The sequence below is a fragment of the Amphiprion ocellaris genome, chromosome 21, assembly GCF_022539595.1.
Source record: "Amphiprion ocellaris isolate individual 3 ecotype Okinawa chromosome 21, ASM2253959v1, whole genome shotgun sequence".
Lineage (NCBI taxonomy): Eukaryota > Metazoa > Chordata > Actinopteri > Pomacentridae > Amphiprion > Amphiprion ocellaris.
Genome location: NC_072786.1, coordinates 2,640,944 through 2,667,512, shown reverse-complemented (window position 1 = coordinate 2,667,512; position 26,569 = coordinate 2,640,944). Strand labels below are relative to the sequence as shown.

At 37.9% G+C, this 26,569-nt stretch overlaps 2 protein-coding genes and 1 long non-coding RNA gene across 4 annotated transcripts in view; 2 read left to right on the top strand and 1 right to left on the bottom strand.

Moving 5' to 3' along the window:
• Positions 1-2,510: 2,510 nt before the first annotated feature.
• LOC111584436 (uncharacterized) lies at positions 2,511-3,816 on the bottom strand. The gene is made up of 6 exons (XR_002747691.3): positions 3,625-3,816; positions 3,374-3,505; positions 3,177-3,251; positions 2,901-2,967; positions 2,747-2,783; positions 2,511-2,603 (listed from the first exon to the last, which is right to left on the bottom strand). It is a non-coding gene; the product is annotated as an uncharacterized LOC111584436 (long non-coding RNA).
• A 479-nt stretch (positions 3,817-4,295) lies between these two features.
• Positions 4,296-12,964, top strand: ssbp1 (single-stranded DNA binding protein 1). The gene is made up of 7 exons (XM_055006799.1): positions 4,296-4,497; positions 5,516-5,603; positions 6,220-6,277; positions 7,548-7,688; positions 9,550-9,637; positions 11,585-11,673; positions 11,749-12,964. The coding sequence occupies exons 2-7, from the start codon at positions 5,580-5,582 to the stop codon at positions 11,790-11,792; spliced, it is 444 nt and encodes a 147-aa protein (XP_054862774.1). The 5' UTR covers positions 4,296-4,497; positions 5,516-5,579; the 3' UTR covers positions 11,793-12,964.
• A 1,918-nt stretch (positions 12,965-14,882) lies between these two features.
• creb3l2 (cAMP responsive element binding protein 3-like 2) overlaps positions 14,883-26,569 on the top strand; it is a 40,367-nt gene continuing 28,680 nt past the window's right edge. The window contains exon 1 of one of the 2 annotated variants that reach the window (XM_023264230.3): positions 14,883-15,426. In XM_023264230.3, the coding sequence (XP_023119998.1) occupies positions 15,328-15,426 (99 nt within the window). In that variant the 5' untranslated portion in view covers positions 14,883-15,327. The remainder of the gene's footprint in view (positions 15,427-26,569) is intronic. The other variant, XM_023264229.3, reaches the window with a different exon arrangement.

The window sequence follows — 26,569 nt, the reverse complement described above, 5'->3', positions numbered from 1 at the left end:
ATACAGAATGTGTCTGACCAGAAACCTCTGAAGACTCACTACAGCCAAGATAAAGACACAACTCAGCTGCACCAAATCCACTAATCACTGCACACATTAGCACCATGTGCTAACTGTGGCTAAAGAACCTCATTTACCAAGACAACTATCCAGTACAAAGCCCTAAAACACACCAAGAAACACATTAAAGACGATTTTACTGCTGGAAGCTGCAAGCCAACATCTAAAGAACAAACTAAAGCAATGGAACCAAACCCAGTTCACTGGTGAAGAGAAGCAGAGGAAATGTTTGTCTGCAGCTAAATAAAGCAGGAAGACACTGAGCTGCTCAGGTGTTCCTGATAACACCAAGCTGCCACCTGGACAGCCAATAGGAACACAGCTTCCTGGAAGTCCAGAGGGCGGGGTTAGTGAAGGAAATTTAGTTTAAAGTTGAAGCAGAAAGTTAACAAAGAAAGTTGAAAACCACCTTCTGATACCTGAAATCTCTGAGTTTTCACACAAAGAACACCTGAACATGTCAAACTGGTTCCATAGTAGAACCCTCATTGTAAAAACATCATAGTATGGTGTGTTGCTCAAAAAACATGAGGACCCAGCTGTCAGGGGACAAACATGTAAGAAACTTGAGAACAGAGAGAACCCAACCAGTAGGTCACAGTTTATCATCATCTAATCATCTCCTGAAGTCCATATGGTGAGAGACATCAGGATCTGGTTGTTCATTTACCAGAGGATGCTTATAATCATGCTGATGTGGTCTGTACTCTACAGTATTTTAGTGACTCAATAAATGCCTAAGTTGTTTTTTTTAAATGCTTTTTAGTTTTTAATAAACATTTAAGAGCCTATATGTAATCAATAAATGGCCTTTGTCTATCTTAAGAAAAACTCACTCAGAACTCTGATATGTTAACAGTACTAAATAAATCAATAAATACATGCATACACACAAAAATAAGTTAATACAATAACTGTGTTAAGATAAGATTTAGATTTTTAAAAAAGTTGTTTATGTTTTAGCAGAATCCAGTATTGCTCACTGGTTGGTCATTACATTTTGTTAGTTTGATTTCACTGTTTAAAATGATGCCACCTCTTTTCAGACAGAACCTGTGATAATAAAACAATACAAAATGTTTAGTTCCGTGTTAATAAAGCACTTAAAGCTTTAAGTATGGCTAAATGCTTTTTTCAAAATTAAATATATCACTCCTTAGGTGGTAGTGGCCCCAAGTTCAGTAAAGTTGGAAAGATATTCACAGATTCAGACTTCTAGCATCAATAACTCATTAGATATAGGTTGTCAAAACATAAACGGTGCCTCTTTCCCATTGTTGCAAGGCAGACAATGTGCTACAAGCCCAGTTTTATCAAAAGTAGCTGTCTTTCAAGCTACAGGAATAACATTGGTGTCTATGGAGTGAACAGGGTCCGTCTGCAATTTGCAAAACCACTGCAACAGTAAAGAGAGACAAATATTCAATAACTTCACTCTTATACATTGTAGTGTCACTAAAATCACTGCAGCCTTCAACTGGCTCCTGTTGACAAAGTGTTTTAACAGAAATGTAAATGTTGTAATTTGATTCTTTTCATAAACCATGTAACTTGAATGGATGTGATGCTGGTGTGACCACAGTGCACATGTCTGATGTTGCTCACAGTGGTCCAAGGGACGCTCAGGGAGTTTGTGTGTTTGCTCAGACTCAGGAAACATTAGAGGGAACATTGGTGGCGAGTATTTCCAAACACATTTTCTGGTAAATTTGCAGTAGTAGAGGAAATACAGAGACTTGTTACCTCAGTAAAAGCAAAAAAAATATTTGGTTGTGTAAAACCAAAAAAACAACCACAAAATATTACAAAAATGAGACACAAAATGACAAAAGAACAAAGAGCAATCTGGTATTTTATTTTATTTAGTTGACATTTTAGTTATATCCAGTCATTTTTTATTAATAAGTGATTGTTTCCATAATATTATGGAATTTGTAAAGACATGATCATCATGAACATAAAAAACTTTTTTTTTTAACTTTTAATGAAAATATATACAAGATATATCCCATGGTATTCAAAAGTCCCTCAATTATATATTGACCCAGTTGTTCTCTGGTTTAGTCTGACTGATGCTCAACTTTATATCAATAATATTTGTCATAAACCTTTAAGTAAAAATAAAATCACGTGTAATTGTTATTGCTGTTAAAGTTTAATGAAATAAAGAGATTATTGAAGATACATTTTCAAAAAAATGTTAATCGATTTCTCAGCTTAATGCAAGATTTTAACAACACCATGAATGCATCCAGGGCTGGACTGGGACCAAAATACGGCCCTGGCATTTTTGGTCATGGCGGCCCACCATGATTATTTATACAATATGCCAAGGCATACGACATACCAGTGGATATATGTGCACATTGTATTGTTTCAAAAATTAAAATAAAACGCAGCAGCCTACGTGGAAGAGAGTAACCATGTTAAAAAAAAAAAGATACACTCTATCACTTCTCACAGAGACTTTATTTAAAATTTTATTTCAAAGTGTCAAAATTACCAACTTGAATTTAAAGTGGAGCTCTTCACCAAAATGGAACCTTAAAGTATGAAGAGAGAGATTGAGAGAGAGAAAGATAGAGAGAGAGATGCATAGATGATAAAGAAAAGAAAGAGAGCTGGAATCAGTTAAGGTATAGTTTTAATAATGTTTAGGTGAACAGAGATAATATTTTGTACTTACATATGCTGAGACAAAAGGCTGCATGGACCTTGCTGCTCTGATGAAGACAGAAAGCAGAGGTGACGTCAGATATGCTAGATTCATCTGATACTGTCTCTTCTAATTAAAACTGGAATTAAATATTATTAAAATAAGAACTGTTTAGTAAACTCACAATGATAGAAAAGGAAAACATGTAAACTCCACATCAGGGAAAGGTAGACCTTCACTCCAAATATGCCCTAAGTGGAGAGAAAGAGAGGCCAGATGGGTCAAGAGAATAGTGAGGATGAGACCAAAAAATTTACACTGACAGTATTGTTGTCTTTAAAATAATGCAATAATAGATGGTTGCATTCATTACAATCACTCTCGAAAAGTAGTAGGCTTAATGACCATCCAGGTGGATGTCAGCAAGAACACATAACAGTATACAGTATAGTAAACTTACAAATGTGAAGAATGCCTGTGAAGTCCACACCAATGAAAGGCACATCCCTGGAACATCCCTGGGGGACAGATCGGCCTTAAAGAGAAAGAGATTGGCAGACAAAAAAAGTAAGCGATACACACCAATTGCATTATAACAGGGCAAATGACTAAAATAAAGAAATAGAGCTAGACAACAGTCTGATATACTGTACATACCGGTGAAGAAAATGTTGATTAGCCATCCGATAATCCTCAAGAACGAATATGTAGCAAGGCAATGAAACTGAATGATTATGAACGAATGAACTTGAATGAATGAACTTGAACAACTCAAACAGCAGGGGCACCCTGAGAGAGGAGGAGAGGAGAGAGCAGAGAACAAAGCAATTATCACATTACTTTCTGTCAACAAATGTAATTAAATTCACTAATTGAACAAAATTTTATTTATATATCATAAATCTCACCTTACAAGAGTAGTTTCTTCATTAATTCAGTCTTCTCTGCAACTCTGTCAATCACTGTGTCAGTATCAAGGGACACAAGGACATCACAGGAGCTAATCTGACCTCCTCGATCTGTCCCTGCTGTGTCACGTCTCTCCCTCCGTCCTCCTCTTCCTCTTCCTCCTCCTCCTCCTCCTCCTCCTCCTCCTCCTCCTCCTCCTCCTCCTCCTCCTCCTCCTCCTCCTCCTCCTCCTCCTCTTCCTCCTCCTGCTCCTTTTCCTCCGACTCCCCCTGAACTTCGGCTTCTTTTTCTATCCTGGCAGCTGCACTCGCTGCCGCAGGTGAAGTAGTGGAAGCAACGGCAAACATGTCACTTATTTTGCTGCATTTTGCTGCATCGACTTGCAGGCTTTTAAGCCTTTTTTCGCGCAATTTTTCAGCGCCCCCCTTTCGTTTGGGCCGTTTCTCCATCTTTGCTCCTCTCCACTTCCGGCCAAGTCAAACGGCAAAATTTGATAACTTTGGTCAAGAGGCCAGGGAGGGGCGGGTTGGGGAGGGGCGGGCCGAGGAGGGCTGGGAGATTTCATTGGATTAGCCCAATGTCCTTCAAGAAAATCAACCAATGGGCCGTCGCGATCGACAAAAAGGATTTATAATACACTTTCTTGGTTAAATTATGACACCCCCTGGGCCGGCCCAAAAATGTGCGTCGGCCCACCGGGCATCGCCCGGTACGCCAGATGGCCAGTCCACCCCTGAATGCATCAAAATAAAAAAGTTTTTTCGAGTCTTTCATTAAACCTCAAGCGGAACCTTAACGCCCTGCCTCAGAACGGCGGACTGCTATTGGTGACGGAACGGAAACAGCGTGAGGTTACCGAAGTCTTGCACCTGGTAAGTTTTCATCAGCCTTCTTTCTCCTCTCAGGACTACGTTTTCAGTCTGTTTTTCCACAGTCACGTCTCTGTCCAGCTGCCGTTCAGCCGCTTCAGTGTGTTCGTCAGAATAATTGGAGAAAAACGAGAATTTCGAGGATTTATTTGGAGTTTCCGTTCAGTGGCGGGAGACTCCTGAAGCCTGAGCTGCTGCTGAGGAGCTCTGACTTTGATTCTCCCTCTGTAATGTCACCAGAGTTGAATCATCCTGTTGTAACTCTGAACTTCATATAATTCAACTTGTAGCTCGTAGAATAAATAAGAATCACTTGTTACCATCCAGTGGAAACCACTGGTAGACTCTTGTAATGAACCCTTAGAGATTCTCGGCCTTATTGGATGCTTGTTTGTGTTTTCTGATTAATTTAATAGTTATTAAAGTAGCTTTTGTGCTGTTTTACATTCAGTTGTCAGATAAACAGGTACAGATAGCTCAAGCTAATGTAGTCTAATAGATAGACTATAGATAGATAGATAGACTATAGTTAGATAGATAGATAGTATATTAATCCCAGAGAATACAGCAGTCCTGCAATAAATCCGTGTTTCACAGAGGTTTGTTATTGATGGTGGTGGTTAAAGTTAAAATCTGCTTCATAATGCAGTTGAACTGTGTTATAATAAGAAGTATTTAGTGTTTTGTTGTGTATAAATTTGGGCTGAACAATGAAGTTTGCAAATCACAAAGGCCGCAATTCAGAAAATGCAAGTTGTAGCTATTAAGAGAAATACAGTCTTAAATGGACCAAATATTCAACTAAAGCGTAACGTCACACTTTTGATGGTGTCTCGTGATAATGCTCCATCACACGATCTAATACACATGTAATACCACTTAAGCTGAAGCTTGATTTCAATAAAATTCCATTCCCCAAATTCTTCACCCTCATTATGAAGTATAGTTTACTAGACATGATGTTATTACCACACACTCACATTAACTGATGGTGCGTTTTTTTTTGTCTTTTTGTGTTCAGGTCAGTCTGGTAAAGTCTTTAGCGGTTTTTCTTCACTCCGAGCCGACTGTGCAACACAGAGAAGATGTTGAGAAGTGCCTCAGCACAGGTGAGCAGGAAACAGATGGACTGTTTAGGAGACAGCTAAAAGACAATCCTTCTTTTATTGGTATTTTTTTTGCCAAAATTAAACCTGTAGTCATAAATTAGAAGATTGTCAGAGTATATTCCCCATTTTCTGTCTTTGTTTTGGATCACTCATCTCTTAGAACAGCTTCATATTGATTTTGCCAGGTCAGTGAGAAGTTTTTGACCAGTTAATGTGAAAGAAGAAGAGATTAAAACATTTAGGGTCAAGGTTGTATCCTCTTGAACCTTGTTTTTATCTCTTTTTTGAGCCACGTGCCACGCTAAAGCAAAGGTGTAGCCACAGTGCTAGTTATCATTGAGGGCTAGAGGACACATGGAGTAATTTAGCTCTGCTAGCAGGACTCCTGAAATGACTTAAACTTCTACAGTGTGGATGGTCCAGTTTAGCATCAGCCGTTCTAAGGATCTGCTCGTTATAATCAACCAAAGCTTACTCTGACTTCTCACTGAGTCTTTACAGTCGTTCCAACCACACTTCCAAGGCATTATCTCAGTGGAAACCAAGATAACTTCATTTCTTGAACAATAAAAGTCTTTGTGGGATCTTCTGTTCCTGATCTTTGATTCCTTCACAGATCATCAGACAGGTGGTGAGATACAGGAGCACAGACACCAGCCTCATCCTGGAAAGATGTAAGTCAACTTTTTATCTTCTTTAGTTGCTGTAGTTCTTGTTGGTTTGATGTGTATCTGCCAGTTCTGTAGATTTTCAAGTGTTTCTTTATCTACCTTTTAGTGCTTGTAGATTCATCTGTGTCTTTGGTTTTTAACCCTGGTGATGGAGCACTGACCTCTTTAAACCTGAGACAGACTCTCGGTCACTCGGTTGTTTGTTTCACTCCAGGATACTTTGATAACCCTCTGATTTTTACTGTCTCATAACACAGCTGAGCCTTCTCCTACCATAGTGTTCTGTTCTCTCAGAGCATTTTTAGCAAACTCCATTGTGGTATTTTTATGTTTTTCATTCAAACGTCTTCATCATTGGAGCCCACCATCATTCAAAAATGGGACGACTCCTTGATTGTCATTGAAAGCCGTTCTGTGTTTTGTCCAACTTTTGGTCTATAGTTCAGTTTGGAATGATCTGAGATGGTCTAGTTTGGCAACTACTGTCCTCCTTATGTCCTCAGGCAGCTGTCTTTTTTTTCTGTCTCGTCTGTCCATGTTCAGGGTAGTTCGCACAATAATGATACCGAACAGCACAGTGAGCACTCTTTAGCATTTAAATCAGCTGACTGACTGATTCTAACCCTAAAGACTCCTGTCATATTCACTGAAAACAACAATCTACAGGAGGTCCTCGGTTTACGACGTCCTCGACCTACGGCGTGAGACTTTATCTGGTTCTCTGGTTGTTTATTGAACCTTCACACAGGCTACTGTGGGCCGTAGCCAATGCCAGAATAACTAGAAAAACCCCATAACTTAGCTCCAGAATTAGCCGCCGTTCCCAGCTCTGTCTGCTGCTGACTCTCAGCCAATCAGAGGTGAGCTAACTAAACATGGCACGTTCACTGACATTAGGTAAATCTGGAACTGAACAGTAAACATTGAAACATCAACATCACCAAAAATATCAGTCCGTTACAATATTCTGTTATTTTCTTGTAAAATCATTCATACATGCATGAAAGTCATTGGTATTCATGACTTTTATGAAGAACTGATCGATATCGTGATGCACGGAACGGCTTTGTTTACATTTTCGCTGGAGTTCTGACTTACGGTGAAAATCGACGTACATCGATCCGTAGAAACTCTTACGTAAGCAAAGGACCTCCTGTATGTAACTTTAGTGTTGTTGTTTTTTGACATTTCAAAGTGGAAAATGTTGGATTTTATAGTCAAGATTCTACCTATGATGTTGATCTAACCACTCTACTAATGTTTTTTCTCCCAGCGATAAACCGTGTGCAGCTGTTGGGTCGGGTTGGTCAGGACCCGGTGATGAGACAAGTGGAAGGTCGAAACCCTGTCACCATCTTCTCGTTAGCAACCAATGAGATGTGGCGCTCCGGGGAGGGAGAGACGAGCTCAACAGGTGGGACGACTTTTTGATATTCTAGTTTGATTAAGGCTTTAATTTTCAGGTAAAAAACTAAGTGAGGGAAGACTGACGAAGGTCTGTGACGGCTGAAGTAGAAAGTGTTCAACAGAGGTTTTATTTTCTTGCTGTTTCATGCTCATCCATACCTGTTCATCCCACACTTTGTCTTGTTGCTATATCTGTAAATCAGCGTATGTTAAATTAATGTTCCCTGTTGTTGTTCTGTCCAGACTCTGGTCACTTTATGTATTCACTGCAGGACGGTTTCTGAATAAAACAACCTGTTTGTACTTCAAGGTTGGACAGCAGCTCGTAGATTTCTTTGGCATTTCAGTGTCAGTGATTTCTATTGTAGCTTGTGTCTAAACTACAGGATTATTCTCAGTGTTTTATGTCCAGTTATGATGCATAACTGTTGTTAATGGGCTTAATATAATAATATAAGTCACATCCGTTTATGTGTTTTCAGCTCATGAAAAGATGTCATCTGAAAGTGCACAGTTTTCAGATGAAAAGGGAGTAAATATGCAACAATTTACTGGTGTTAAACTGGTTTTGGTGCACTTATTGGATAACATTTGATTGATTTAAGGAAAGAAATTAACTTTTTTGATTTACAGAGATAAAAATAATATTAACAATTAGCTATGCAGCTGACATTTAGGTAGGAGATTTAAATTGTTGGGCATTAACAGTAAATTTTACTCACATAGTGCTATTAAACTTGGATGCAAATGTTTTTTTGCCACTAGAGGTCGTCAGAGAGCTTGAGCACATGCTGTAACTGATCACTGCTGTTGAGTTTCAAGGTTTTCTGTCCAGACTCTCCTCTGTCAGAGTTTTTATTTAGTGCTGCAGCCTTCATGGTTTATTTATTTATTATCCCCATGAAAAATTAGATGTGTTTCTGAGCTCAGTATGATAGAAAAAACACTAAAGCAGCTTTTAAACTGTAAATAATCAACAAGATTAGTCCTTCAGGGCTGTACTGATGCAATATTAACAGCTAAATGCAGCAAAAATGTAACAGATACCCATGTTTTGTTTTGTTTTTTATTTAAGCTTAGTTTTTAGAGATACAGTCATGGAAAAAATGATTAGACGACCTTTGTTTTATCAATTTCTTTGTCATTTTAATGCCTGGTGCCACTAAAGGTCTATTACCCGAAGAATACAATGAACACGACAACAAATGCAGCTGATTACATGCTTACAGACTTGTTGGACAAGGACAGCTGGAAACTGACTTGTTGAAGCTGGTCTGAAGTCACACAGGGCAGGAAGAAGCCCTTCATCAAGGAAAGGCAGAGGAAAGCCTGGTTACTGTTTGCTGGGATCACAAGGATTGGACTGTTGATGATTGGACTAAGGTTCTCTTCAGTGATGAATCCAGTTTTCAGTTGATGTCCACTTCAGCCAACTTACTGGTTAGGAGGAAGCCTGGAGAAGCTACAAACCAGACTGTCTGCCCCTACAGTAAAACATGGGGGTGGATCAGTGACCATCTGGGGTAGTTTCAGTCTGGGTGGAACAGGGCAAATGAACCAGGTCATGTACAGGACTACTCTAGAAAACAGTCTTCTTCCATCAGCTGGTGATTTTGGTTATTATCAAGAAAACCATGGAAAATGTCTGATATCAGCTCTTAAATTAAACTCTTATGACCTATTTTTGTTGTTATCATTATATTTGTCCAAACAAATGTACCTTTATATGAACCAGGCATTAAAATGAACAAGAAATAGAAGAAAACAAGGCTGGTCTGATCATTTATTCCATGACTGTATTTCAAATGCTTCTCAGTGTTTCTCATATTCTTTGTTGTGAATGTTTTTTTTCTGTTTTCTGACTCCAGGAGACATCAGTCAGAAGACGACGTGGCATCGTGTGTCGGTCTTCAAACCTGGTCTGAGAGACGTGGCCTACCAGTACGTCAAGAAAGGGTATGAAGCTCATATTCCTCGTACAGGCAGAGGAGCAGGCTCTGGTTTAGTTTCTGTTTTAACTTATTTTAACAGCTCACGGTAGAAGATAAAGAGGCTTTTAGGTGGTTTTGGTTGTTTAGTCGTGTGTTAAATGAAAGTCTGTGCATAATTTTTATTTCAGCGACTGTACAAATATAGTTTTTCCCGTTATAAAGAGCAGCAGCTGTAGTCATCTTAAATTTATATCACTTAATGGATTACTGTGGTCTCCTAGAATACACACTCCAAAATATCACTTCTCAAAGCAACACTGCAGCTTCCATTAAACCAGGACACTTCAGTTCAATGAGGCTGCGATATGAAGCTCTAAAAACACTGAATTCACATAATTTAGCTCCTCATCAGAACCTGCCTGCCTCTTAATTCACACAACTTTCTGTTTAAATTGTCAAGTCTCCAACCTGTGAATGTATTAAAGAGACATGAGTCAAAAAAGATTCCTGAATTCCATAGTGAGGATTAAACGGTGTCTAGATGATGGATGGATGAACCACAGTGGATTAAAAATTCAAACTAGAAAGAGTAAACAGGAATGCAGATTTATCTGGATCCTCTTTTCATCAAGTTTTAATTTGGTTTGTTGAAGAAATTTCACTCTTAGTCCTTCGAAGTTCACTGTAGTGGAGTGTTGACTGGTATTCCAACAAAAAGTGGTTGAATCAAGGGGTCTGGCAGACAGCAACAAATAACAAAAGATGAAAGAATCGTAGATAACAGTGGGAAATGGAATGAAGGAGTGACACTAGAAGGCATCTGTAGCAAAAGGTGTGTTATTTTCTTCATCAGGTTGGATGGACCTACAAGCAGTTAGAGCAACGAAGTGGCTCTGAAGCACAAACGAGCCTCAACTGAGCTCCTCTGGACAGTCGTCATATTAAACCTACTTCCTATTAGAGACACAGCTGTGATTAGTAGTGCTGGGTGGGAATGTGTGAGAACGGGAGGACGGCCAGACGGATTCTCTCAGACAGAATGAAACATGAGCTCTGAGTTCAGTCTGGTTCCCAGGATACCACAAGCAGCAAGGCTGAGTAGTGGAACTGTTCTCTGAACACACCAACGTCCAAACCCAGCCAGCATTTCAGGGGTGTTCAACTCATCTTAGTTCAGCCCAATCTGATCTCCAGTCACCAGTCAAATCACAGCATAATAACCTGTAAATAACCACAACTCCAAATGCTTCCTTTGTTTTAGTGCAAAAAACTACATTCTGAAAATGTTCACATTTAAGGAATTATCTTTTTACAAAACATTAAGAACAAACGGAAATTTCTTCAGAAATACAAATTCAATTTCAACAACATTCAGCCTCAGTTTATCATTTACACATTACAACTTCCAGATCAGATGTCTACAAAGGAACACAACATTTAGTCACAGCTATCTGGAACTGAATGATGTAGTATTTTACTTTAAAAAAACAAAAACAAACACAAGACAAAATATTACAAAAATGAGGCACAAAACGACAAAAGAACAATCTAGTATTTTACTTTATGATCCAGACAACTTGTCATGGTCTAGAAATTATTTTAAATTTACTAGTTTTACCAGTTTTACTAATTCACAATGTGCATTTAATGTCTTCTCTGTAATTTTTACACTTTGAGGGCCGGATTGGACCCTCTGGAGGGCTGCTTTTGGCCCACGGGCCTCATGTTGGACACCTCTGCTCCATTACGAATCATTTTTGTTTCTTACGATGGCGAGTTTTTGCAATGAAATTTCATTGAACTCCATCGTAAGTGGAAGACCCCATGTACAGAGCTTTTGTTTGACGATATGAAAATACGTCTTTGTGGCCTTTAAACCACCAAAATCCACGTGTACTGATGAGGAACTTCAGAATAAAAGAACCTTTGGATCCTCATGTGAACAGAGTTACTGAATCTTTGTCTTTTTCAGGTCAAGGATCCTGGTGGAGGGAAAACTGGACTACGGGGAGTACGTGGACAAGAACCAAGTCAGACGTCAGGCCACCACCATCATCGCAGGTCAGATTTAACACCCCGACACACTTCTACTCTCTCACCTGAAAACTCACCTGTCTTCCTGCTTCTTCTCCTCAGACAACATTGTCTTCCTGAGCGACAACATCAGAGACAGAACCTGAAGGAGTTCCATTCTCACCCGACAACTACACACCTTCTTTTTGTATTTTCTCCTTTATAAAAGTAACACTTGAGGACACCAAGTAGAGAAACTGAACTGTTCTGAATCTGCCAGAAGGGGGAGAGAATAAACTGATCATATTTGACTGCGGCGCCTTCTGCTGGTGGAAGAGAAGATGTTGAGGCTTCAGGAGGAGCAGAAAGAACTGATTGAGTCTGATTGTATTTATATATAAAAGCCCCTGTTTCTGTGAAAATAATGTCATGAGCAGGAGTTTAAGGGATGAAAATTCACTGAGATGTTTGCCCACTCATCATAAGTCTGAGTTTGTGACTCAAAGTGCATTTTTGAAAAGCTGTAGCTCCTTTAAGAGCCACTATTACTCATGTTGGAAACAGTTTGTGTTTCATTGTGTCCGTTAAGATGAGTTTTTCCAAGTCTTCAGGCCCCCCACATGTCCTCCTACTATTTCCTCATTGCAACCTCCCCTGGTGTTTTATTTGAAAGTAAAAAAGCTGAAAAATCCAAGCAAAAATTTCCTCTTTGAAGTCATTTCCACCCCGTAAAAGTTAAGGAATATGTGTTCCAAGATGGGTCCAAACTACCTCCTTCTCCTTCAGCTAAATAAACCTGAAAAACGTGTTGTTTTGCAGAAAGCCCAATAATATCAGTCAGGATTTACCTCGGCAAAGCCAGTCCCAGAATCTTCCTACAGCTTCAGAAGGAGCAAAGACCTGCTTACTTAAAATCATAACTGTAAAATAAAGTCTCACAGTTTCAGCTAGTGTGACCTAAAGGGTTCTACCAAGGCTTTTTTTCCAGCTTGTGTCACGTTCAGATGATGCCAAATGTCAGCTGCCCATGCAAACGTCTCATGATCGGAGGTTCAGTTGGAGAGAAAGGTGCAGGTCACTGAAACATTTGAAGGTAAACAAGCAAAAAAAGGAGGCAGAGGAGGGGGATTTTTTTTTTATTCTGTTGCATTTTGTTTTCCCATCTAAACCTCTGAGTTGTGCTGGTTCTAACTGCATGACGGCAGGTTGGTTCATGTTTTCTGCTCCATCACTCTGTTATCTCACTCATCTGTTTCTGTTTCCTGTCTCACAGTGACTGACTGCTTTCAGATTGTTTCTCTGTAATGTTTGCTTTAATAGATTGTTTCTTTTCCCAGAACATGATTGTCTTAACGTGTTCATTTCATACAGTTAAAACATGTATGATTTAACCACCTAATATTGACATGTGTTCCTAAATGTACTTATAAAGCATTTTATAGAAGAGAAAAAGTAGAAAAAATAGTTGCAAGAAGCATAGAAGTATAAAATATAAAAAGTAAGGTTATGACAGTCAGATACAAGTATTTGTGTAGAGTGATAGTGTATTTTAAGAAGTAAACACTGACATTTCTGTAATTAACCTACTTATTAATATATATATATATATTTACATAAACCCAAACAGAAAAAAAATGGCAAAAAAGAAATTGGAATACAAACACACACACACACACATATATATGTTTTTTTTTTTTTTTTAAACTAGAATGTATAGAAAAAATATATTAAACATCCATCCATTATCTATACACCGCTTAATCCTCACTAGGGTCATGGGGGGCTGGAGTCTATCCCAGCTGACTCAGGTGAAGGCAGGGGACACCCTAGACAGGTCGCCAGTCTGTCACAGGGCTACATACAGAGACAAACAATCACTCTCACATTCACACCTACGGGCAATTTAGAATAATCAATTAACCTCAGCATATTTTTGGACTGTGGGAGGAAGCCGGAGTACCCGGAGAGAACCCACGCATGCACAGGGAGAACATGCAAACTCCATGCAGAAAGATCCCGGGAAAGCCGGGACGTGAACCAGGGACCTTCTAGCTGCAAGGTGAAAGTGCTAACCACTACGCGACTGTGCAGCCCATATATTAAACATATTTTTAGTTTTTAAAAAAAAAATATTTTCTATGTTTGGGTTCTTATATATATTTAAATTATATTCAGTATACATATTTTTATATTACTTTCTATTTTTTACATTATATTATATTATTATATTATATTATATTATATTATATTATATTATATTATATTATATTATATTATATTACATTACATTACATTACATTACATTACATTACATTACATTATATTATATTACCCTACTACAGAGGACATTGATTGGTTGTTTCTGCGACACTGGGGGCGGGTATAAGTCGAAGGTATTCTTGGCCTAACATGATTGGCCACAGGGATTCCACATTTCTTTCCTGATTGGCTGCGTCCCTTGTCACTCAAAGGACGGCGGGGCAGAATTGCACGGGCGAACGGGTTTTAAACACAAAGAGAGCAACTGATAGGTCAGCGGGCTGAATGTGGGCGGGGCTGGAAGTTGTATGGAAACCTGTGGCTTCAGATCAGCGCGGTCAAGTTGACGGAAATAGAGAGGGGCAGACCGGAAGTTCGAGAGTATTGCTAAAAAATAAAATCAGTCACCAACAGGATGAGTAGTTTGTGTTTAAGTTTTCAATATCTCGTTTAAATTTTCCCCATAAAAACAATTTAACTCCCTCAGGAATTATCTTGCCAAAGTTTCTCCTGGATTTATTACATTAAAGGCCGATTTTCATTTTTTCTAAATTATTTTTGAAGACATGTAAATATGCTCTGGTTATAGACAATAAGACAATTATAGCTATTTATATTTATAAAAAATCATATATATATATATATATATATATATATATATATATATATATATATATATATATATATATAAAACAAAAAATAAAACTGATATTGTATTTTTGCAACAGTGGATTTTAGATTTTAGATTTAGATTTTAGGAAAGAAAAGGAAAAAAATATATACATAGAGAGAGAGAGAGAATAAAAAATAGCAATAAAAAATAAAACTGATGTATTTTTGCAACAGTGGGTTTTGCAGTTTTTTTTTTTTTTAATTTAACTGAAAACTATTTCCTCCCTCCATCTTCTGTGCAACAGGTTGCAACGGAGAGAAATAAGTCTTTTATTTTGAAATTCCACACCGGAGACTCTGCTTTGTTAATGTGAGCATTTAAACTCTGTGTCACAAACAGCTGGAAAAGACGAGTCGCTTCACATTTTCATACATTTTTGGGACACATTTGATTCTTGAACGCGTCAGGAACACATTTCCTGCATATTATCGGTGTTTGTGGTACTTCCGGTGTGTTTGTGTATGTTTTGTGTCCTCCGTGGCTCCGCCCAGACATTCCTGTGTGTCTGACCGAGGAGAGAAAAGGAGCCAGAGGCAGCTCCAGCTCTGTCTGTGGACCTGAAGCGGAGAGGAGATGATCCATAACAACAACAACAACAACAACAACAGACAACATTCTTCCCTCTGACTCTCTCACCTGCTGGACGTGTTACCTCTTTTTCCTTCCCCTCGCTCAGGTTTGTCGGGAACTTTTCTTTCTTTTGGAGGACTTTGGGGCAGAGTTGGTGTTTCCAGTCCGACCACAGCGACAGATCCCCGCTGAGCTCCACCATGGAGATCCTGGACTGCAGCGAACAGTTCCTGACCTGGGACCGGAACCTGAGCGAGCTGTCCGAGGCCGGAGAGATCGACTCCGTGCTCTACACCAATGTGAGTTATCGATCAGTTATCGGTCAGGGGAGCTGCTGATTGGCTCAGTGGAGATAATCACCTTTATCTGTGATGAGGCTTTAATTGGCCTAGTGTGTGTGTGTGTGTGTGTGTGTGTGTGTGTGTGTGTGTGTGTGTGTGTGTGTGTGTGTGTGTGTGTGTGTGTGTGTGTGTGTGTGTGTGTGTGTGTGTGTGTGTGTGCGTGCGTGCGTGCGTGCGTGCGTGCGTGCGTGCGTGCGTGCGTGCGTGCGTGCGTGCGTGCGTGCGTGCGTGTGTGTTGTGCCTTGCTCTCCATTCAGGAGTTGAGCCTTGGGGTCCAGAATGCTGCAGGTTTGTGCTGCAGAAGTTTTACTTTTTTTACCCTGTTTTTTTTTTTTAAAACAAAGCAGAATATCGGTGTTTATTTCCTTTATTATGAGGTCAACCGTCCCACAGAAGTAGAAATAAAAACAATTAGTTGGTTAATTGACTGACACATATTACCTGGCAGCTATATTGATGATTCTTCTAGTATTTTCTCATGCAATGTGCCAAATATTTATTTATTTTTGATCATCTTGAGTCAAAAAGGATCGTGTCTCTTGAAATTTACCCAACAATTCAGCTTATAGTGATTTGTGCTGTCTGTAGTTCATATTGTATGGAAAAAATCCTACAAAATCACAACAAATGCAGGTTTCCCTGAGTAAATTAAACAAGTAGAGATTTCATTCATCAGTTTAACATTTTTAAGTGAAGACTCTGCAAAATTATGCATGGAAAACCTACTTTACTACTCATTTAGAGCAACTCTAACTCATTTTAGAGCAACTTTAACTAATATAGAGCTACTTTAAAGCAACTTTTACTCATTTTAGAGCAACTTTAATGAATATAGAGAAACTTTAACTCCTTTAGAGCAATTTTAACTAATGTAGAGCAACTTTAACTAATATAGAGCAACTTCAGCTCATTTTAGAGCAACTTTAACTGATATAGAGCAACTTTAATTAATATAGAGCAACTTTAACAAATGTAGAGCAACTTTCACTAATATAGAGCAACTTTTTTGTACCAACAAATGCTGTAAACACATTTATTTCGGCAGTTAAATTGGATATTTTAACATGCATGCACTTTCTGTTGGAGCCAGTTTCAAGTGGCCAATCAGTGACTGGCAGTTTTTTGCCCTTCTGCTTTGGGTTTATTGATCATAGAAGTTGCCACTTGGTCTTAAGGTGCACCAAGTGCTGTAGAATAAAGACGTAGCACAGGATTCCTGGAGATTTTAGGACTTTGGGAAGCATTGACAAATCCACGCCCCTCCAGATTCCACTGGTGACTACTTTGGTTATAGTTTTAGTAATGCTGAGTTTTAAAGAGTAAATGTTCTCTTCATTGAAACAAAATGCTTTTCTTTCAAAAATAAGGACATTTCTAAATGATCCCCGACTTTTGAACGCTAGTATACATGAATTAAAGTTGCTTTATATTAGTTAAAGTTGCTCTATATAAGTGAAAGGATATCTCACTGATATGACTGAATTAGTCCCGTAACACAATACCCTAAATAAATCACTACTGATAATCAAAGCCAACCTGATAACTGTGGAGCTGATAGAACTTCTGACCACGTTTAGCCCAATGATAACTTATCTAACTGGAGCATCTACAAGACAATAAACTAGTTTTTTGGCTTCCTGTTGTTCATGGGAAGCACCGATATCCACAATAACAATAGAAAAGCATTTTTCAGACTTTTACGAACAGTTTAATTCATTTTTTGCAAATATAAAACCAGGAAAGTAAGAAGCACCCACACTGATTTACCAAAAACATCCTGTAGACGTACAATTAGTCAGAAAAGTGTCCCCTAGAAATGACTTTTATATATATTTGCTGCAGCAGATTAATAGAATATACATTAAATTCTCATCAGACGGGGTTGAGTGTTGTAGATTTTTTGTTTTCGCACTCTCTCAGACTCAGAATTGAACGTTTATGTGTTGAACTTTGGTGGTAGCACTTCATATTTAGCATTTATACCCAGAATATAAACATTTAAGGTGCGATTATGAGCAGATTAAAGGACATTTTCAGTGTTTCTGTTCACTTTTAAGGCTTATAGCGTCTACCAGAAGCATTATAATGTGTTGTAAAGTATTTAAATTTAACGTTAGAGTGATAAAAGTGAAATAGAAAGAGATAACACGCACGCGCGCACACACACACACACCTACACACACACACACACACACACACACACACACACACACACACACACACACACACACACACACACACAAACACACACACACACACACACCTACACACACACACACACACACACACACACACACACACACACACACACATACACACACACACACACCTACACACACACACACACACATACACACACAGTAAGCTGAACCCTGCTATAAAGGTCCTTAGTTATGTAACTTGAAGTGAGTCTTCCAGCCATATGTCTTTGTGGATAAAACTGTGGCCAAGAGGAGAGGGAAGCCGTGTGTGTGTGTGTGTGTGTGTGTGTGTGTGTGTGTGTGTGTGTGTGTGTGTGTTGTCTGAGGCTCACTCAGTTTCTGTGGTGTCTGATTCCAGTTCTGTTTTTTCCATCGCACCATCTTCCATTCACTTCCCGTAGACTTAACCTGACTTTAAATATAAGACAGTGTTTTACTTTATGATCAAAACAACAAAAGTTAGACAAAAAAGGGCAAAAAACAACAAAAATAAGACAAAATATTACAAAAACGAGACACAAAACGAAAAAACGAGAAATAAAGCGACAAAACTGAGACAAACGACACGAAACAAACCAAAAAAAAGACAAAAATTTGACAAAAAAGTTACAAAGTGACAAAAAATGGACAGAAACGAGACAAAAAATTACACAAAGACAAAAATGAGACAAAAAACTATACAAAACAACAAAAACAAGAAACAAGATGAGAAAAACATGAGACAAACGACAAAAGTCAGACAAAAAAAGACAAAAAAACAACAAATCAAGACAAAATAAAATATGATAGAAATGAGACACAAAATGACAAAAATGAGACAAAAAACAACAAAAGAACAGTCTAGTATTTTACTTTATGATCAGAACAACTTGTCATGATCTAGAAATTATTTAAAATTTATAGTTTTACTAATTTACAATCTGCAGTTAATGTCTTCTCTGTAATTTTTCCCCTTTGAGGGCCGGATTGGACCCTCTGGAGGACCACTTTTGGCCCACGGGCCTCATGTTGGACACCCCTGCTACTACATACTATGAGACTTTGTTTTTTTGACCCAATAAGAAGTCCAGTCACCACGTTGTGAGTAAAACAAACACAGAGTCCTGCTGACAGGTAGAGACGTGTTGTTAAAAGTTCAGAGGTTCCAGCTGTGAATGGTTCTTTAAATGAGACGCGAGGCGACAGAACCAGAGCAGAGAGCAGCAGCTGGAGGACGGCTGGTAGAGGAAGGAAGAGAATGACTCAGTCTGTTTGTTAGTGATGGCAAAAACACAGAAATATCCTCAGTGCGTCTCATCGGCTAAATGCTAAGAACTCTGGCAGCTTAAGAGTCAGGAATGTCCCTGAGGAGTTGGAGGAGGAGACCAAAAACGGAACTAAAAGACAGACTGACATTCATCAGGTGGACCCAAACACAGCTCAGATGAACACCTAAACTCAGAATTACATTTTAATGTAACTTCATAATACCGTTGGTCCTTTTGGTCTCTATATTCCATTAACCTTTTCAGCTACTCAGTGTTGTATAAAGATGATTTATATTAACCCTGTAAAACCCACAAAAATACAATATCAGGTTTACTTTTTTTAGAATTTTTTACTATCATTTATATCTAAATTAATACATATTATTTTTGCAAATATTTTCTATATTTGGAATTAATTAATTTTATTTTTTTAAAATATTGTTTTATTTTAATTGTTATTTTTATTATTTCTATCTAAATAATATATATATTATTTTGCAATTTTTTCTGTATTTGGGTTTTGCAGATTATATATATACATATATACATATATATACATACATATATATACATATATATACATATATATATACACACACACACACACACACACACACACATATATAGACTTTTTATTATTAGTTTTATTATTTACATATAAATACGTATATAATATTTTTTACTCAGTTTTTTTTCTATATTTGGGTTTTACTGGGTTTAGAATACATACATGTGTAGAGAAATTACAGTGCATTAAAACTAAGTAGAGCTGCATTTTATCCTTACTTGTAAATCTGTTTTTAAATATATTAAAAACTATATTGAAATGTTACATTTTCTTATCAGTAGACATGTTCATAAATAGAATATATTTACATGTTGACTGCATTAAGTCACAGAAAGATTGGACAAAATGATGCGTTTCAAAGTCGGTTTTATTTGTATTACAGTTAGCATATACAAGAAGAAAAACATAGACCATTTTAGATCAGTTTGCTCTAAAAAACATCAAATTAATTATCAAATTAATTACAAAAACAGTTCTGTTAGAATACTAATAACACTGTAATAGTATTAAAACAGGCCTGCTGTACTGACTAGTTTGTTTTTTGGTCTATAAAATGTCAGAAAATCAGATCAGTGTTTCTCAAAGCCCAAATTTATGTCTTCACATGTCTTGTTTTTACCACAATCCAAAGATGTTCAGTTTGCTGTCATAGAAGAGGAAAAAAACAGAAAAGATGCAGTTTTAATATGAAAAATACCCAAATGTGGCAGAATTTCCCCCTGGATGTAAAACTCCCTCAGATCAAATTAAACTCCAAACAGTAAACACTTCGAGGATTGATTTTGTTGAGACTGAATGGAAGTAGCTTTTAGCAGAAACCCTGAATGAGACTTTTCACTCAGGTGTTAGAATCACATAGAAAGTGTGTCTGAACCGACACACAAAGACCAGGTTGTGTTAGTGCAGTGGAGGCTATATATAGTGTGTGTGTGTGTGTGTGTGTGTGTGTGTGTGTGTGTGTGTGTGTGTGTGTGTGTGTGTGTGTGTGTGTGTGTGTGCGTGTGTGCGTGTGTGTTTCTATCTCAGGCATCTTGAGGAACAGACTGTGGTCTTTGTTCAGGTCTCAGTCTCTCTTTCTGTCCTGTGGGGCTTCCATGGATTCCTCTCAACAACGCTGACCTTCTCTGAGTGGGATCCTCAGCTCCTCCTTCAGCTTCTCCTTCAGCTCCTCCTTCAGTTCCTCCTTCAGTTCCTCCTTCAGTTCCTCCTTCAGCTTCTCCTTCAGCTCCTCCTTCATCTTCTCCTGTCTCTGCTCTGCTCTCCATCATAATCAAGTTTCTCAGGTTCCTCCATAATGACTGTAGATCAGTGGGAAGGTGGAGCAGTGATTCTTCTTTTATCTCCACCCAACAGCAGGAATTTTAGGCTTGTCTGTGTGACGTCTTTCATCTATTTAAAGGAAGGAAAACAAATGTGGAATCAGTCCGCTGATTGTCTTCTTTTATCAGATTTAAAATATTTTTCCATTTGGCTCAAACATCCATCCATCCATTATCTACACCGCTTAACCCTGTCAGACTCACATCTAGAAAAAAATGAGCAAAATAGAATGAAACAAAACAAAGCTATATATATTAAAAAAAAACAAATACAGAAAAAAATTAGTAAAAATAAAAAATGAAATAAATGATAATATACATTATACGTATATACAATTAATTTTTTTGTAAAATATATAACAAAATATATAAAACAGAATTTTTTTGTTTTATGTTATTTATTGGTTTTGCTCATTTTTTTCAGTTCTACATTTAGAAAAAATGAGCAAAATATAATAAAATAAAACCAAAAATAATAAATAATAAAAATTTAAAAACTATAAAAAAGTTACAAAAAAATTGTGAAGCAAAAAAAAATGGACAAACGACAAAAACCTCCTGGACTGATTCTGCAAAGACGTTTGCACTTATGCAGTAAAGTGAACGTACATATTACGCTTGGGTTTTGCTGAGCTTCAGTGTTTTCCCTGTGGGCTATTTGTAGAACTATTTTAACGATCCACGTGTAAAGATGAGAAGAAAGTCTAATCGAGGGTAGATGCAAACTTGACTCACTTTATGTATCTGCACATATAAATGTACAACAGATAGAGAGGATGTCATTAATTTATGTTCTAAAAGTGTTTAATGAATACTGTTGTACCACAAATGAAAACAAGTGACATGTTTTAAAAAAAACGAACATTATTTTATTACACTGATCATCTAGAAATGATAAAAGCGTGAAACAAAACGACAAAAACGACACACAAAACAATGAATAAAGCAAAACACAAAATGACAAAAATAAGACAAAAAACACCAGCGAGACAAAAAGGAAACACGAAACGACAAAAATGAGAAATAAAACGACAAAAATCAGACAAAATAAATTACAAAAAACAACAAAAACAAGACAAAATATTACAAAAATGAGCCACAAAACGACAAAAAGATGTCTTCTCTGTAATTTTTACACTTTACAAAGTTGTCCAGGGCCGGATTGGAGCCTCTGGAGGGCCGCTTTTGGCCCGCGGGCCGCATGTTGGACACCCCTGATCTATGGCATCTTCCTGCTCAAAGTACTTTTTGAGTTCTCTTTCCTTCCAGCCATGGCTGAGCTGTTTCCATGGCGATGCAGGGTTTTATGTTGAAGTTAGAAGTGAGTAAAGATGCGACAGGAGCAAAACTGTCCAGGAGTTCAGGGAGTTGAACGGATAAACGAAGCCAGGAGAAGTGAAATAGGAAACCGGGGCTCCCATATCGGTCAGAGAGTTCAAGAAAAAGAGACCTTCAATTTAAATTTGTGCACTTGCATAAACTTGCATCTTGTGAAACTTGGCGTGTTGCTGAGCACATGTTGTCCTCGCTGCAGAGGCAGACGAGTGGAGGAAAGAGGAAAACGTTTGCTCTGCTCATGCTCCGAGGCCGTCCAAGTATGAAGTTCTGCTTACATAACACCCAGCATACCTGCAGATAAACGCCAGCACCAGCTCCAGTCTGTTCATATACATGACAGTCCACCTCAGGAGACACTGGTTACTATAAGTACATTAAGATGTGACAGTCTTTCCACACTGGCAGCTTCATCACTTATTAGTGAAACGCTCACATTCACCACAACTGTAGTATTACACAATTCATTTAAAGATCACATCTAATATGAGTCAATAATCTAATAAAACTGTGTGAGAAAGGGTCATATATTTTAATAGTAAAACATCAGACCCAGATGAATACATTTCTTGTTTGTCTCTACTTTCTTTTCATGCTTATTTGTTTTGGTCAATTTCAGTCTTGTTTGGTTATTTTGTGTCTTGTTTCTGTCATTTTGTGTCTTGGTTTGTCATTTAATGTCTTGTTTTTGTCTTTTTGTGTCTCGTTTTTGTCATTTTGTGTCTCATTTTTGTCGTTTTGTTTCCTGTTTTGTTGTTTTGTGTCTTGCTTTGTCATTTTGTCTCTTGTTTTTGTTGTTTTGTGTCTTGTTTTTGTCACTTTGTAACTTTTTTGTCTCATTTTTTGTCTCGTTTTTGTCATTTGTGTAATTTCTTCGTTTTGTGTCTTTTTGTCTTTTTTTGTCTCATTTTTGTCATTTGTCCATTTTTTGTCACTTTGTAGCATTTTTGTCTAATTTCTGTCTCTTTTTTTTGTTTTGTTTCTTGTCAGTTGCCTCATTTTTTGTCTTTTTGTCATTTGTGTAATTTTTTCATCGTTTTGTGTCTTTTTTGTCTCACTCGCTTTGTAACTTTTTTGTCTAATTTTTTGTCTCTGTTTTGTCTTGTTTCATGCCGTTTGTCTCATTTGTCTCCTGCATTGAGACGCTAGCATTTTCCATTTAATACATCAGAATGGTTCAGCTACTGTCTGCTTTGACTCTTCCTGTAAAGCTGTAGTGTGGTTTGACTGGTCCAGACCAGGTGCTTGTCCTAGTCCACTGTCTCAGCGTCCATGTCCTGGACGTCCACCCGACATCGGTGAAGGTCCAGGACATGGAGGGTGAGGGAGTGAGCAGCTTGTCCTGTGCGTTCACACTGCAGAGCCTGTTCTCCGTCAGGGCAGGGCGTCCTGCTCGCCTCCTTCCTCCTCTCTCTGAATGGACGCTGTGTCGGCTGTAACACGAGTGTCAGGCAGTCAGGACACACACATGAACACACACCGGGTTTTATTCCACTCTTAGAATAACTGAAAGATAACACAAGGCTGCAGCGGCTCACGTTTTACTGCCCGTCAGAGGTCGAGTGCATCCACTGCTGCACAGGCTCTAGTTTTACAGCAGGATCCGTGTATCTATGAGAGTTTTCAGGCTCAGCTGAAGGAGTGTAGCTGATAATATGATCATGAACCTGCAGCGTTGCTAGTGCAGGCGTGGTGCCGGATCTGCAGGTTGTTCCAGGAGTCGACTGTGACGAACACACAGCAGATAAATAAAGACTTAAAGATTCAGGAGCACGCAGTTTAGTTCACCATCAAAACTGTTTAAATAGTTGTTGAAGAACTTAGTGAATGTCAACAGTAGGTGAAGTTTCTTCAATTAGGAACTTTTTGGGCCTTCGCTGATTTAGTTTTTACACTTTCATTTTCTTTTTCATCCAGATATTGTTGCATTTTTATGAAGAATCTAATTCAGAGGTGTCCAACATGAGGCCTGCGGGCCAAAAGCGGCCCTCCAGAGGGTCCAATCCGGCCCTCAAAGTGGAAGAATTCCAAAGACATTAACTGCAGATTGTAAATTAGTAAAACTATGAATTTAAAATAATTTCTAGACCATGACAAGTTGTTCTGATCATAAAGTAAAATACTAGATTGTTCTTTTGTTGTTTTTTGTCTCATTTTTGTAATATTTTGTCTTCTTTTTGTTGTTTTTTTTGTCTGACTTTTGTCGTTTGTCTCATGTTTTTGTCATTTTGTGTTTCCTTTTAGTCTCGCTGGTGTTTTTTGTTTTATTTTTGTCATTTTGTGTTTTGCTTTATTCATTGTTTTGTGTTTCATTTCTGTCATTTTGTTTCATTGATCTGGAAGTTGTAATGTGGAAATGATAAACTGAGGCTGAATGTTGCTGAAATTGAATTTATTTTTCTTCACAAATTTCAGGTTGTTCATGATGTTTTATAAAAAGATAATTCCTTAAATTTGAACATTTTCAAAACGTACCATTTTGCACTAAAACACAGGAAACATTTGGAGTTGTGGTTATTTATAGGTTTGCATGCTGTGATTTAAAATGTGTAAGATTTAGAGTGGTATTCTTTCTATGCAGTGCAGAACATCTCTGAAACTCTCTTATTTTGGAAATGTTATTACTGTCTGGTTCTGAATTGCAGTTACTGGATAAATATGTCTGATATGCAGCTCGTTTATTTAGCCCTCGGGGGTAAATTTCCCCTTTCAGTTAGCTAAAGCAGCTAATTGAAGGAGTCAGTCTGACTCAGACTTGATTTATGGGTGTGTGAGCTGTTTCTGGATTTCCTGTCTGGATATGAAAAATACAGCAAACAGCCACAACATTAAAACCACAGACGTTTTCATATTTTTGGGAATTTAGCAGCTAAAAAAGCCAGAAGTGTCCTTTTGTTGGTGGTGGAGACCAAAACCAGAGTGCAAAGAGGCTGAATGTCAGACTTGATTTCATCAGGTGGACGGTCCGACAGATTTGATCATTTCCAGCCCTATTCTTCACTTCCACTCTCACAGAAAATAGAAAACACATGCAACACTTTTCAAAATGTGAGATTTAAACCCTCCTGTTGTCCTCATTTACGGACACCAAAAAATATTGTTTCCTGTCTGAGAAAAATCCAAAAATTCAGCAAAAAAAATTCCCCAAATTTATGAAAATTTGCAAAACCTTCAGGAAGAAAATTCCAATAATTCTTTAAAGGTTTCCCTTAAAAGTTTTATTTTTTAAAAAAATCCCCAAATTTGGCAAGAAAATTCTTGTAAATATTTTCAAAAAATGAGTAAAAATCTTCCAAAAAAATCCTAAAAATATCTAAAATGATTCCATATATATCAGTAAAACTTCTAGTATTTTCTTTAAGAACATTCAGAAAAAAATCAACCAAAATCCAGCGAATTTCGCTAGATTTTGGTTGATTTTTATGTGAATGTTCTTAAAGAAACATTTTAAACATTTCTTTTTTTCCACCAAAAAATGTTCAAAGATTTCCCAAAAATTTTTAAAATGTGGACATCAGACATTTCACTGTGAAAATAGATTTTTTTCCACATTTTCAAACTTTAAACCAGGTCAGTTTTGACCCGCAGGACGACACGAGGGTTAAACTAGATTTTATTTCTGAGTTTTGACCTCTAGCGTCCTGACGTCTGCCTATGGGGCGGTTTATCGCTTTCTCTCTCTTGTGCACCTCGTAACTTGTGTCAGCAGAGCTTTAATTTGAGCATTTTTTGGCTTTAAAAAGTGACAGCGGTGTGCAGATGGTGCACACATGGATGCTCCTCTTCGACAAATCTGATGCAACTCTGCTCTCAGCTTTGAAAGTGGACTCAGACTGGGGTTAGCTGCAGGCGGCCGTTTGAGAGCAAAGCGAAGGTAGTAATCAGCGTGTGAGGAGGGATCATTATGGAAAATCCACAGGAGCCTCGGTTCTCTGAGGCAAAGCTAAATTTATCTTTCTGTCTGTGTTTCGGTCTGTCCCCCCTCTCTTTTGCTTCAGGCACCATAAAAGGTTTTTAAATGGCTGTGTGTGTGTGTGTGTGTGTGTGTGTGGTTAGCAGGGTGTGGGTTTAATATCCCTCTGTGCAGTTTATACACCCAGTCCTTAAATGAGCCTCCAGGCAGTTTTATATAGTTGCAGCTTTGGTGAAACGGAGTTAACTCACCACTCTTTCCATCCTTCTTTACATATTTTTGGACATGCTGCAGTTTCAGGAGATAATAGGGGTTGATGTTGGAGGATTTTGACTTTAGTTCAAGTTGTAGAATCAACAGAATTTCACTGGATGTAGCTTTTACAGTCTGACTCTGCTGGAGTATTCCAGGTATTATACTTCAAAGTGGGTAAAGCCTGTAAACTGCTTATTAAACAGAAGCACTCGGCTTTGATGCTTCTGTTTTGTAGCTCATAACCAGCCCTCGGCATGCAGTGT